Source organism: Platalea leucorodia (assembly GCF_965183815.1).
Source record: "Platalea leucorodia genome assembly, chromosome: 7".
Classification (NCBI taxonomy): domain Eukaryota; kingdom Metazoa; phylum Chordata; class Aves; order Pelecaniformes; family Threskiornithidae; genus Platalea; species Platalea leucorodia.
Window position 1 is genome coordinate 43,811,212 of NC_138829.1, and position 13,197 is coordinate 43,824,408.

Below are 13,197 nucleotides of genomic sequence, written 5' to 3' on the forward strand. Positions count from 1 at the left end.
TTTAGAAAAACCTGACTAGAAGGCGTAACATGCTACTGGGCATTTTGAGATCCTCACCATAGCTTGATCTAGTCTTTGTACTAGGCATAAGTTTCTTGATACATTTGCCTGGAATGCTCTGTTTCTGATTTTTAAGTGCTTTCTGATTTTTCTCTCTGTTAAGAAAGAGAATTTCCCTTCTCATTGTTTTGGAGAAAGAAGTCTGTCTTATTTTGTAGAATACATAGTATAAAATTCTAGAGCAGGTATATCTTTGTTTGAAAATAATGTCCTTCTACTTTTATGCTGTTCCAGGTGCTACCTTATTGGGGAAATCCTCATGATAGAAAGGTGATCAGGAAGTTCTGGAGTCAGGTAATACCAGCATGCCCATGTACTTCAACTGTTTTTGTTATTTGTGAAGATTAAATCAGAAACTGTTGCTACACCCACCAAGCTAAATGATGTGTAGATACAGAGTTCTGTGTCTTCATCCATGTAGTAGCATTTTCATTAAGATAATGAGGTAGAAGGCTTCTCTTGTGCTGGAGAGCACTACAGTACAGGGCAATTCAGGGCAGTATGGAGTTTGGTTGAAGAAACTAGAGCTCTGTAAATAAAACAGGAAGTTTCAGTGTCAAGGACTGTTTATTCTGTTTGAGTAACCTAACTCAGGATGCCCAAGTCTAGCATCCCTGCAGGCCTGTCAAATTGTTCCTGATTTAACTACAGCATTTTGTAGGATTCAATGCCTGGGTCTTATCTGGCACATTAAGAAGCATCTGAAATTGTTCAGGGACTAATGGGCTGAAGTCCAGATCCACAGTTGAATAACCCTTCTGTAAGTAATTAAAAAAGTCAGCTGTAATGTAAAATGCAGTAATAATGAGAAAAGATTATGAAACAGAAGTCTGAAATTACAGTATACACAAGTGAACTCTTCACAATGTATTTACATTATGTGGACGTTTGTTTCTTCTTTTGTGGTTATAGAAGACATTATATACTCAGGATGCTCCTTTCCACGTGGTGATTACCAGTTATCAGCTAGTAGTACAGGATGTGAAGTATTTCCAGCGAGTGAAGTGGCAATATATGGTGCTGGATGAAGCACAAGCGCTCAAGAGTAGCTCCAGGTAATAAATTAACTGGAAACAAAATCTTCCCTCTGTATCAACCTCTTGAAGGAATATCAAGAAAACATCAAGATTACAGAAATCGATAGAAGTTAAAATTGACACATATAAGACCCTTTAAGGCCTAACCTAGCTGAGTATCTGTATGATTCTGTGACGCTGGACTGATCCACTAGTTTTCTGCATTTAGATTTTCCTTCTCCAAATATGTAAAATGTAATTAAAAAGTAATTGTGGAGCAGAAACTTAGATGGAGTACAGGACAGTTAAACAAAACAGTGTGAAATGCTGTTCACCTTCTTTCCTGACTACTCACAGAATTCTGCCTAGTGAACAGTGTGTAGTCTTTAGTGTGTACTGCTTTTATTGGCTCCATTAAAGGCATTATTTTGATTCCTTCTTCAGTGGCACTTCCAGACACAAATGAAGGTCAGAACCCTGTGAATACTGTTGGCTGCAGTGAAGCCCAATCCTTGTCATAAGACTCTGTGCCAGAAAGTTTTCTGGTTGTTTTCAAGTAATAGATTTGTCTGTCTTTGCTTCTGTAATTGCTTTCCCATAACCTTTGCCCAAGTTGCCACTGTACACAGTAAGTTAAAGACTGCTTTAGATGCCGACTCGTTCTGACCAAAGTCTGTTCCTTCAGCGTTCTTTGGAAACTGCCCCTCCAAGAGGACTGTAATCCATAGCTCAGCACTCCTGCCACAGTGGCCCATACGCTTAGTGTTGTAAAGTCTGAAAAATACGTGACATTCTGATTCATAATAACTGTTTCTTTTGGGAAGTTAATTATTCTGATTATGAGATTTTATTAGTAGCCCAGCATTTGTATTAAAAATGAGTAAAAATATACCTAGAAAAAGAAAATAAATTCTGCACGTTCCTTTGTAATTTGTAAAGCGCTACTTCTTCCTGTAATTGTCTTTTGAAAGACTGGGGAGTACCTGTGACAGTTTTACCCAGTGACCTCCAAAAATCATTTGGGAAGGTCACTGGAAGCAATTGGCCTTACAGTACCTTATGTTTCATATCCTTCTACAAAAAACGGTTATAATGACTTTTCTTAATTTTATTCATCAGTGTTCGTTGGAAGATCCTACTACAGTTCCAGTGTCGAAACAGATTGTTGTTGACTGGGACCCCAATCCAGAACACGATGGCTGAGGTATTTGGGAACTCAAAACAGTGGACTTTTATTTATAACAAGAATATATACTAAATATATGTGAACAGTTGAGAAACCTGCTGTGTTTGTGTGGTTGTGGGATCATGCTTGTAGCAAACCACTGGCAAACAAACATGGAATCATTCTGTTGGCCGAAATCATTGTGCTGTGTTTCTCACTGCTTTCTAATGGTGTTTTGTTCAGTTGATGTATCTGGCATTTGTCTGGGGGGAGCAGGAAGAGGATGCGGCTGGGTTTTTGTTTAATTTTGCCATGTCTCATGATACAGTAAAGTGATTTTGCTCATAAAGAGCTGCAAGGGTTTAGGATCCCCAATTACCTTGTCCACAGTAGGGTGACTTTTTGCTGATCTACTGTTTTCTCCTCTCCTTTTAGCTGTGGGCCCTGCTGCATTTTATCATGCCGACGCTGTTTGATTCCCATGAAGAGTTCAATGAGTGGTTTTCTAAGGACATAGAGAGCCATGCAGAGAACAAATCTGCCATTGATGAGAGTGAGTGCAGTGTGTAACTGCAGTAGTTTTTATATTAAAAATCTGTTTATATTAAAAATCTGTTGCCTTTTCCAACTACTAATGGGTAAACTTTATCTCTCATTTTTTGTATGAGAAATGTCATCTAAAGCAGAGGGTGTGTAATGGGACTGGAATGTTATGGGTTGTTGTCCATAGTTTATGTCAAGGTTTGTGTTTCTGACTATAATGTAGCATGTGCAGAGTCCTGCACTTGGTACACAACAACCCCATGCAATGCTACAGGCTGGGGGAGGAGTGGCTGGAGAGCTGCCTGGCAGAAAAGGACCTGGGGGTGTTGGTTGACAGCCGCCTGAACATGAGCCAGCAGTGTGCCCAGGTGGCCAAGAGGGCCAATGGCGTCCTGGCCTGTATCAAGAATAGTGTGGCCAGCAGGACCAGGGAGGTGATAGTGCCCCTGTACTCGGCACTGGTGAGGCCGCACCTCGAGTACTGTGTTCAGTGTTGGGCCCCTCACTACAAGAAGGACATTGAGGTGCTGGAGCGTGTCCAGAGGAGGGCAACAAAGTTGGTGAAGGGTCTGGAGCACAAGTCTTATGAGGAGCGGCTGAGGGAGCTGGGGTGGTTTAGTCTGGAGAAGAGGAGGCTGAGGGGAGACCTTATTGCTCTCTACAGCTACCTGAAAGGAGGTTGTAGTGAGGTGGGGGTCAGTCTCTTCTCCCTAGTAACGAGCGATAGGACGAGAGGAAAGGGCCTCAAGCTGTGCCAGGGGAGGTTTAGGTTGGATATTAGGAAAAACTTCTTCACCGAAAGGGTAGTCAGGCGTTGGACCAGGCTGCCCAGGGAAGTGGTGGAGTCTCCATCCCTGGAGGTATTTAAAGAACAGATAGATGTGGTGCTTGAGGACATGGTATAGATGGACTTGGCAGTGTTGGGTTAACAGTTGGACTCGATGATCTTAAGGGTCTTTTCCAACCTTGATGATTCTATGATTCTATGATTCTGTGTGTGGTGAACAGAAAAACATGTAGGGAAAATGTTGATTTGCTACTTGTCTCCAGTCCTCCTCCTTCCCAAACACAGGAGATCAAATATTTTAAATATTTGTAAGTTTCTACAGAGCACATAATCTTGGTGATCTCCTGAGTGTGTTACAAGCTCTAGACATAAAAATTTTATGACACAAAGCTCTAAACACCTTTTGAGCTCCAGAAGAAAAGCTTTTTTTTTTTTTTTTTTTTTTTTTTTAAAATCTTCACAGTAAATTTTAGGGGATAATTATGTAGGAAGATCTAGCTAGGTAAAATAGCTGATTTGTAATGGGAGTAGAACGCAGCACAGTTGGAACTTTTCACGAAAGTAAAGGCTTTAAGAGTTCTCAAATATCCAGAACTTTGTTTTTACAGGTTATTGTAAAGACTGCAGTTGTCTGTCAATGCAGTATGCCCTGTTTTTGTGCTGCTGTAATTTTGGGAGGCGAGACTTAAAACTGTAATGATCTCTCTTAATGAACTAGCCATGTCTCATCTGAAACTTTCTTCTTCACTATTAGTGAGCGATAAATTTAAGCCCATATTGGTCAGCCCAGAGGAGTATAGAACACACAAAATGAACTTCAGAAGTTCATTCTTTGAAGTAGATCTTTAGATTCATAACTTAAAGAGCGTAGCTTGGCACTCATTTAAAAAAAGAAAAATCAGCGGAGAAATGCCAGCTCTGTGTTGTAAGAACTCATATGGGGGGAAATGGCTGAGCGGTAAGGGACTTAATTTGTAGTAGAACACCATATAGTGTTCTTCTTTGGTGAAGTAATGTTCCTTCTTCCCCATTCCCTGTATTTCAGACCAGCTATCCCGCTTGCACATGATCCTGAAGCCTTTCATGTTGAGAAGAATCAAGAAGGATGTGGAAAATGAGCTGTCAGATAAGGTGAGAAAAAGTATTTATCTAGAATGAGTATGTCAACTTTATTGTCATAGCTCCATTCTCTAATCTGGTTTTTGCAAACTTGCTTGTCAGTCTGAATACCCGAAATTTGATTGTAGAACTTTCACGGATCTTCAGTTTCTGCCACCGTGTCCCAGCAATCTCATTAGATGTGAATGTAACTGAAGAACCCCTAATTAATAAACTTTTCTTCTAGGGAAAACATTTTGTTAACTTAGAAACAAAAAATCTTTAAGCCTGATTAAGTTGACAGAAGTATCACTAATTGAAGTGAAGGAGATTGATACGACGATTGGGTGATAAGCATCTCTAATTGCCTTTGTGAAGGATTTGGTATGGATTTAGGATTCTTTTTGCTTGCTTGTAAAGAACAAGAAATGTATGATATGTGGTAATATCATACTCTTATTGTTAGTCTCTTAATTTCATGCGTATGTTAGCAATACTGGATGATCTTGTGGTCAACATGTCCCCAGGTTTTGGGACCACTGTCTAAGAGACATCTACTTTGTTCTGATGTGCTTATTAATTTCAAAACTAGAACTTCCCACAGACACTTGTTATGTGATGCACCTGTCATTATCATGGGTTCCTGACACCTGTTTAAGATGGCTCTAAATGGATAGCATTTTAATAGTAGGACAGTAGAATCGAGGTCAGATTTTAAGCTGATCAGTTGCAGATGTGATGTTTTCAGAGCTTCTTAAGGATCTATTTGTTTACTTAGTTGTGCTCACATACTTTTAAAGGTCTGTCTCCTATATCATTACCTAAGCCTTCCAAAACACACAGCTATTGGTTAAGTCCTTCCCAGGTTGCATCCTGAAATACAGATATGAATGTGACTGCCTATATATGTATTTTTTGAGAAAGTTACATTTCTCCTAAGACATGTTTCTTGCTGCTTTGTGTGTACTGATATGGTCATCCTCCGTTTCAGAGATAGAAAAGGCTAAATCTTCATTGCTATTTTGCAGATTGAAATTCTTATGTACTGCCAGCAGACAAGTCGACAGAAGCTGTTGTACCAAGCTCTGAAAAACAAAATCTCTATTGATGACCTCCTGCAGTCCTCAATGGGCACTACTCAGCAAGCACAGACCACCACTAGTAGTCTCATGAATCTAGTCATGCAGTTCAGGAAGGTAAGGCTATTTTAAATAATAATTTTTAAAAAGTATTCATTAGCACAGAACCAAAATATGGCTTCTTGAAAACACCATATAAAAAGATTTCTGGCATAGGCAAGCAAATTTGCATGCCGTTCGGTTGTGTTTCTGATGCAGCATAGCATGATGTTGGGGTAGAAGAGCTTTAGCCAAATGGTGCATGCATCTGTGAGCTGCTTTGGTTCTCACTTGGTTGTTGAAGGAAATCATTCACTTGAGAAGAAAAGTCAATAGCTGTTACGTGAATAGGAAAAGATTTGATGCAGTATTCAAATTTGAGTAGATGTACTAAAATAGCTGTGACATACTAATCAATATTAAAGTTTTAGTGATCAATAGTCCTAGTTGATTTGGGATGTAAATGCTGTATCGGACTAAATTAATTCCTCCCAGTGTTTGACATGCTCTCTTTCTTACAGGTGTGCAATCACCCAGAGCTGTTTGAGCGACAAGAAACTTGGTCTCCATTTCACATCTCCCTAAAGCCATACCAGATTTCAAAGTTCATCTACCGTCATGGACAGATCAGGGTCTTTAACCACTCACGGGACAGGCAAGCCTACTCCACTTCCTCTCCAGCTTCGCATATTTATTATTATTACTTAGACTTATTTTAGCTTTATAAGTGGTAATTAACTGCCTTACTTGATGCACTTTAAATGACATTGATCAAGCAATGCATTCCTAGTTTTCTTTCATTCATTCAACTGTTAAGCATCTGATATCTGATGCTCTTTCTTGGTGGAATCCTGATCATCAAATATCCCTTTGATGGAATAAGAAAGTCAGGAAAAGGAATTTAGAGTTGTTGCTAATGATGTGTAATAGAATGAAGCTTTAAAAGAATTCTTAAAAAAACCCAAACCAAACCAAAACAAAAAAACCACCTGGTTTCCCTTCAGTGAGCTTTCGTGTTAAGGAAGCTATCAGTATCTGTCTGTTGTGACATGGTATATTGTGAGCATCTACTAGTGCCTTGACAGCTTTTAATGCTTACCGTGGATGAATAGAAGCTGCCTGAGTATAGTTTGCTGTTTTCTCTGACTGTGGCAATTCTTGATTAATTTTGTTTGCATTCAGTTACGAGAAATGCTTAGGGCAGAGATGAGAAAGTCATGTTTGAAGATGAGACTAACTGTTCTACAGCGTAAAATGCAATTCCAGAACAGTGGTGTGTCTCAGTGTTGAATTAACAGTAGTGCATGTGGACTGATGATGCTTTTCTCTTACTGCCATACAATTCCAGATATCCAGAGTGCTGAAATACTTACAATGAAGAACTGAATGGTTACTCTGCATTTTCTGCTGATTGTGTGATTGAACGTTGCATGTGTTAACACCTTCTTAGTGATTTTGTTTGGTTTTGTTGCTTTCATTTTCAGGTGGTTACGGGTTTTACTTTCGCCATTTGCACCGGACCACATCCAGCAGTCTCTCTTCCATAGGAAGGGTAGGTTTACAGTCCTGGGAAGCAAGTTGGGTTGCACACTTGCATGTGATGTTGTAATATGTCTTATTCAGCAGGAAGGACTGAGAGGCCAGATCAGTTAGTCCTCTGAAATAATCTAATTAGAACTTGTGAGGATTCTGTTAGCATTTGTACTTATACATGTGTTTCATTTAATCAATGAGGAAAGGATGGAAGCAGCTGGAAGAATAATCTATGGACAACTTGTTATTTAATCACTGCTTAATCCTACTGCAGTCTCTTGTTCCATTCCTCCTCTCTTGTTTTAACTTGCTTCAAGGGATTAATGCTGCCTTTTTAGTCTAATGTGAATTTTTCACAGATTCAATTCAGAGAAATCTTGGATTCATTTCAGTATGTCCTGTATTATATGTTAAACTGCCAACTTCTCTTTCAAGTAAAAAGTAGATGAGACGCAAGTGACCCAGGATCTAATCAATGAGCAAAAAAACCCACATAAGCTTCTTATATTGACAAATACAATTTATTATTATAGATGATTGATTTTTTTTTTTTGCTAGAAAGAGCTAACTAGATTGCGCAGCCGCTGGGGTGGGAGAAAAAAAGCAAGAGAAATACTGGCTGCATTACTATGCTGAAATCTGTTAGCATGGACCTGTTCAGATACGCAAAACCCTTTTCAAGTAAGAAGAACCAGATGCAGCTACAGGAGTCTGCACTTGTCTGTAACTCTCTAACTTCTGTATGTCTTGCTGATTATTCAGGTTTCTGTTTGTTTTGGTGTTCATAATAGACTTTTTCTTGGGGACCCTTTTTGGCATACCCTAAAAGGAAAATCATTTTGGGAATGTAATTTTTGTGTAGAAATTAAAAAATAAAAAGATATGAATGGTATTGGGGATACGCAGTGCACATGGGTGGGCCTGATAGGCTTTCTTCATTAGCAGTGGAACATACCTCTTCTGCTCCCCACCCTTCACTGCAGTGTATCCATCACCCTCACCATATCTGTTGCATCCTTATGCTCATACCCACATTGCCCTACCAATTCCTACATCTCCTTCCAACCTGTTTGGCTGGCTGGCTGGGTGAGAGGAAGCATTGGCAGAGTTTGGCAGGTATCCTGAGGTATGCGTGTTCTGGTCAGCCAACTGGCAGATACGTGTTTGGATTCGCAAATATGCACGCTGCCTGTTGATTCGTAGTAGGTGAAATCAATGTCCTTACTGGCTGCATGGTTTTCTGGCCTGGAATGTATTTGTCTTTCTTGGTAAATGCCCTTCTCTTGCCCAGACTGGAAAATGAATTGGAACTTGGAGTCAGGCAACAGCAATTCAGATTAAATTTTCAGTATTTCTAAAAGATCTAGGTTAAATTAGGATCTCCTATGTATTTGTCATATGTCGGAGAACGTGTATCTTGAATCGATGAAGTAAATTTATTGTTTTCAGCTATGAGTGTCTGTGAAATGTGTTGGCCTAACTTCAGTATTTCTGTGACATAGGCATCAATGAAGAAAGCTGTTTTTCTTTTCTCCGGTTTATTGATGTCTCTCCAGCAGAAATGGCAAACCTCATGAATCAGGGACATTTAGCCAGGTGAGGACAACTTTTTTTTTTTTTCCCTCTTTTAGTAATTATAGGAAAAGTACAGGTGATATTAGAGGCATCTCTCTGTAAACCTGTGTTTTCTATGCCTCCTGATATTATCATTTGTCTATTGTTACCTAATATTATAGCAACTTCCAGAGTGTTCTTCCAGGTATAGGGCACCATTATGCAAGGCAATTTTTATGCCTCTGTCAAAAGAAAACCTCTGTCACAAACATTTGACATTGTAAATACACAAGACGGTCAAAGGGCAACCAAAGACTTTGCTTAGGATCACACTGTAGGTTGTTGGCTTTATCAAGCGCAAAATCCAGACTTTTGAAGGCTGGTTTATTGCAATGCTTATCAGTTGCACTTGAGCATATGTTTTAACGCACATGGAATAAACTTGTGCTGTGACAGTTGTTCTTCAGCTCCAAGCTATGTTGTCTACTTTCCACATGTCCTATTTTTAATATGGAATGGAATTCCAAGGCGTAGGCTTAGGATAATGGATTTTTTAGCACCGTGAACTGTATTATCTTGGAAAGGGAGGTGATCTGTTTAAGTTATAGTGTACTCTGCAACGGACTGTACTCTGACTGAAGTTAGATAGTGTCTGTGAGAAACTGAGATTAAAAGTAGGTCTTTATTAATAAATAAAGGTGTTGCTTAGGGCTTTGTAAGTGTAATATTTTATTGTTGTCGTTATTTTGGATCACTGTTTCTTGTCTGTGTTTCAGTAACAATACAAATTTTTCTTGATCTATCTGAATGATCTTTATGATAAATTCTGTGTTCATTGTGCAGGTTGTTATGAATAATTTATATACGGAGCAATTTACAGAGAAGTCAGAGTGCCATTTGAAGTAGTAGTGGCTAACTCGGGCTTGACCCTTTTAAACAAAGTGCTTCAAAGCATATTCTGATTTAATCATTTAGATTCAGTTAAGCCACCTTAGAAAAAATGAAAATAAGAGTAATATACTTGGAAGATGTCTAGCAAAAAATATTTCCTTTAAGTTAGGACACTGTAAGCCTCAAATTCTGAAAAAACATTCGTGTCAAATAGAGTTATGTTGTAAATATACTCAAGCCTTTCTTTCACAAAGCAGTGAATAAATGTATGTACTGTGTTTTGTTTCAGATGGTTAGCTCTTTTCCTGTCTCTGAAAGCATCCTACAGGCTCCATCACATGCGTTCCTGGATGGAGACTGAAGGGGAGAAACAGCAGGGGTCACATTGTCTGACGAACAGGGATTTCTTGCTTGATGTAAATTTCCCGCTGTCTTTCCCTAACTTGCACAGCTGCACTTTGCTGCAGGTAAGCAAAATTTCTGTGATATGGAGACAGTAGCAAATCCTCATAAGTGGGAAATGATGAAAACCTTTCTATCCTTCTAAAACAGAGGAAAACAAACTTGGAAACAAGATGACTTTATTATCTGCTTTATTAGATATAGTTCATAAAGTTCAGAGTGCTGAACAGAAAAATAGTTTGACTGCTATCTTTCTCCCCCGTGGTGATACACTTGCTAAAAAATAAATCAGTTGAATTAGAAGTCTTAATGTTACTGGAGCAACAGAACTAGACTCATGATTTGTCAGGGATGGATTCTACATGTAAGCTTAAGAGTTTTGTAATGGTTTTCTACATGTAAGATGCTTGTTTTCTGTCTGAAACCAACTCTCTTCTCCTCAAATTCAATACATTGCTGTAGCAACTGGGGAAAGCAGAGTCTTCAGCCTAGCAGTGTTTCAGAGTTGGTGGGCAAACATCACTGGTGTCTTTCTACCCTGAAATTTGCTTCTGCTGCTGTCTGGTAGACTAAATGTGTTCATCTTGCTGTATAGTGTAAGGTCATTTTCTCTAATCTTTTGCCTGGGATATGTGTGAAGGTTTTGTCTTTTTATGACTAAATTGCTCTTGATTTCCTGAGTTAGGTTATAGTTCCATTCATTTGTTTCACTAGGAAATAAGTTCACAAAAGTGCTAGCATAGAGTCAGGAAAGCATCTTAGGCCAGTTAGCAGATATACAGTACAAAAATCTTTTCTGAAACAGTGAGATTGTGCCAAATTTCTCTAGGGAATATTGCTTCTGTTCATGAGTGTGCAAGGGGAAAGGAGATAGCCAGAATTCAATTGAATAGCGTGTAGAGGAAGTTGAAATTGAAGACGCATAAGCAGTAGGAAACCAACCTTGGGCTTGGTGTCATGTTTTGCAGCGTTAACAGCAAAGCCAACAAAATGAGTCGTCCTAGTTATCAAACAAAGAGCAAGCCAACTGAGTGTATATGCCAGTTAACTCTGGCTGTGCTGGTGTTTAAATATTCTGTGTTTCCATGTCTAGCTTGCTAAAATGTCTATGCTATGTGGATTTGCTTTCAGTTTTGGGTTTTTTTTTTTTTAAGATTACATTCAGCTGTTTGTATACTGTGTAATACTTACCTGAAACTATACTGTAGCTCTGTCCTCTCGTTGGTACGGTTAAGGAAAACTTGCATGGTGTCATAAATGTTGCAGCCTAACAGTAAAGGAGTAGAAGATGGTATCAGAAGTTGTATGCACTTAGAGAAGGTAGCATTCATTTTTACATATGTAGAAAGATAATCTAGATTTTTACATAGGCTTAGGGTTAGTGTGTATAAATATTAAAATGAAAGTCGGTTTAGTTTCTTAAAGAACAAAAGGTGAGGTACGTATTAAATATGAGATGTGGAATATGCACATGTAGGTTTTAATACTAACAATGACATGTAAAGCATTTGGATAGGCTACAGACCCACCTGTACCACAACATGGCAAGACTTAAACATATAATTTGGTTTCTCCAGATAATTTCTGTTCTTCAAGGAAGTCATTACTGGTGTCTTGGGGCGTCCCAGTGCTGTGACTGTGTGTAACTAGTACCTTTTACACAGAAAACAGCAAGCTGAGGAGCAAAGTTCATCAGTCTGTGCAATACAACGCACTTGTGATAACCCCAGTGAATCTAAAGGAAGTTTAGCCCTACAGTTACGACAGATTCTGTAGAACTGTTTTCTAATGTGCATGTTACACAAATTACCACCTAAAGGCACTTTAAAATAAGCTATATTTGCAGAATTTTGTTTCCACAGCTTACATGTAGAACATCTTTAAAAAAAAAAAAAAAAAGGCTCAAAACTAAAGGGAGAGTTGAAAAACAGACTGCCCTTTACATGCCTGTCTTTTAGCACCGTGGATCATCATGAGTGAAAATGAACTCACTTTTTTTTATCTTGGCCCAAATTTGAGAAACTTTCAATGTAAAATTCCCTGAGGCTTCCTCTAGGGCTTCATAAGATAGTAACATGCAGGGAGTGAGGAGGGGGAGAAACAGAGGAAAAAGGAAATGGTATAAATCTGGAAAGGCTTTTCTTAACTGCTCAGATCAGCATTTCCGATATAAGAGGCAAACTATGAAAATAAGTCAGTAGACAAAAAAACACATTTATTTTTAATGGATCTTTCTGAAATTGAGGTAACATCTGTCTAAAGATAGTATGAGTTTCTTCATGTAAACACAGAAATCCCTTGCAGTGTGAGGTCTGTTCATTCCCCTTACTCCACACCTCCACAACACGGGTATTAATTTGTATATGTTGATTTAAATTAATATAAAATCTGATCTGTTGAGATGAACCCTTTTGTCCTTTGTTTTCCTAATTTTCTTTCTATAAAAAAGTCAAGAGTGTTAAAGAGCTTAAGGTGCTAGTAGCAATCACCCATATTTATGTGCAGCTCTGTTTGCAATATAGGAAAGCCTCTTTCAACACTTACTTTGGATTGCATGGTTGCGGTAGATGTGTACATTCTTATTTTTTAACAGTCCTCCTCTTTGGTTCTTGGCCTTGTCGTACTAAGGTATTTGATCCATTTCAGAGCTGTGGCTGCGTTCAGTTCTGTAACCTTACCCGGTCTTTTCCACATACGTGACCGATGGGAAGCTGGTTTCCACTGTTGTATCTGGTGTCTACTCTGTTCGTGAATACTTAATGGCTGCATATGTCAGGGGATTCAGAGGGGGATGTTTCTTATGTGACCGGATCCTAATTTGTACACAGGAAGCATGGTGCTGAAAACCAGGTTAATGCCCGTGTACGAGACCTACTTCTAATACTGCATGTATACAAAAATAATATTTGTCTCTTACTTTGGATACCTTCTTGGAAGTTTTCCTTTGTTTCTTCCTGGGTACTTCTAATTGGGCTAAAGCCATCTTCGATGGCTCTTGGATATTGGCTTCCAAAAGATAATTAAGTAACA

The 13,197-nt window shown here is 38.8% G+C and overlaps 1 protein-coding gene across 2 annotated transcripts in view; it reads left to right on the forward strand.

Moving 5' to 3' along the window:
* The window catches only part of INO80 (INO80 complex ATPase subunit), a 69,044-nt gene that overhangs the window by 24,843 nt on the left and 31,004 nt on the right, over positions 1-13,197 (forward strand). For both annotated transcript variants that reach the window (XM_082318271.1, XM_082318272.1), the window contains exons 15-24: positions 295-354; positions 973-1,115; positions 2,196-2,280; positions 2,677-2,794; positions 4,617-4,702; positions 5,698-5,865; positions 6,309-6,442; positions 7,272-7,339; positions 8,823-8,916; positions 10,055-10,232. In XM_082318271.1, the coding sequence (XP_082174397.1) occupies positions 295-354; positions 973-1,115; positions 2,196-2,280; positions 2,677-2,794; positions 4,617-4,702; positions 5,698-5,865; positions 6,309-6,442; positions 7,272-7,339; positions 8,823-8,916; positions 10,055-10,232 (1,134 nt within the window). The remainder of the gene's footprint in view (positions 1-294; positions 355-972; positions 1,116-2,195; positions 2,281-2,676; positions 2,795-4,616; positions 4,703-5,697; positions 5,866-6,308; positions 6,443-7,271; positions 7,340-8,822; positions 8,917-10,054; positions 10,233-13,197) is intronic.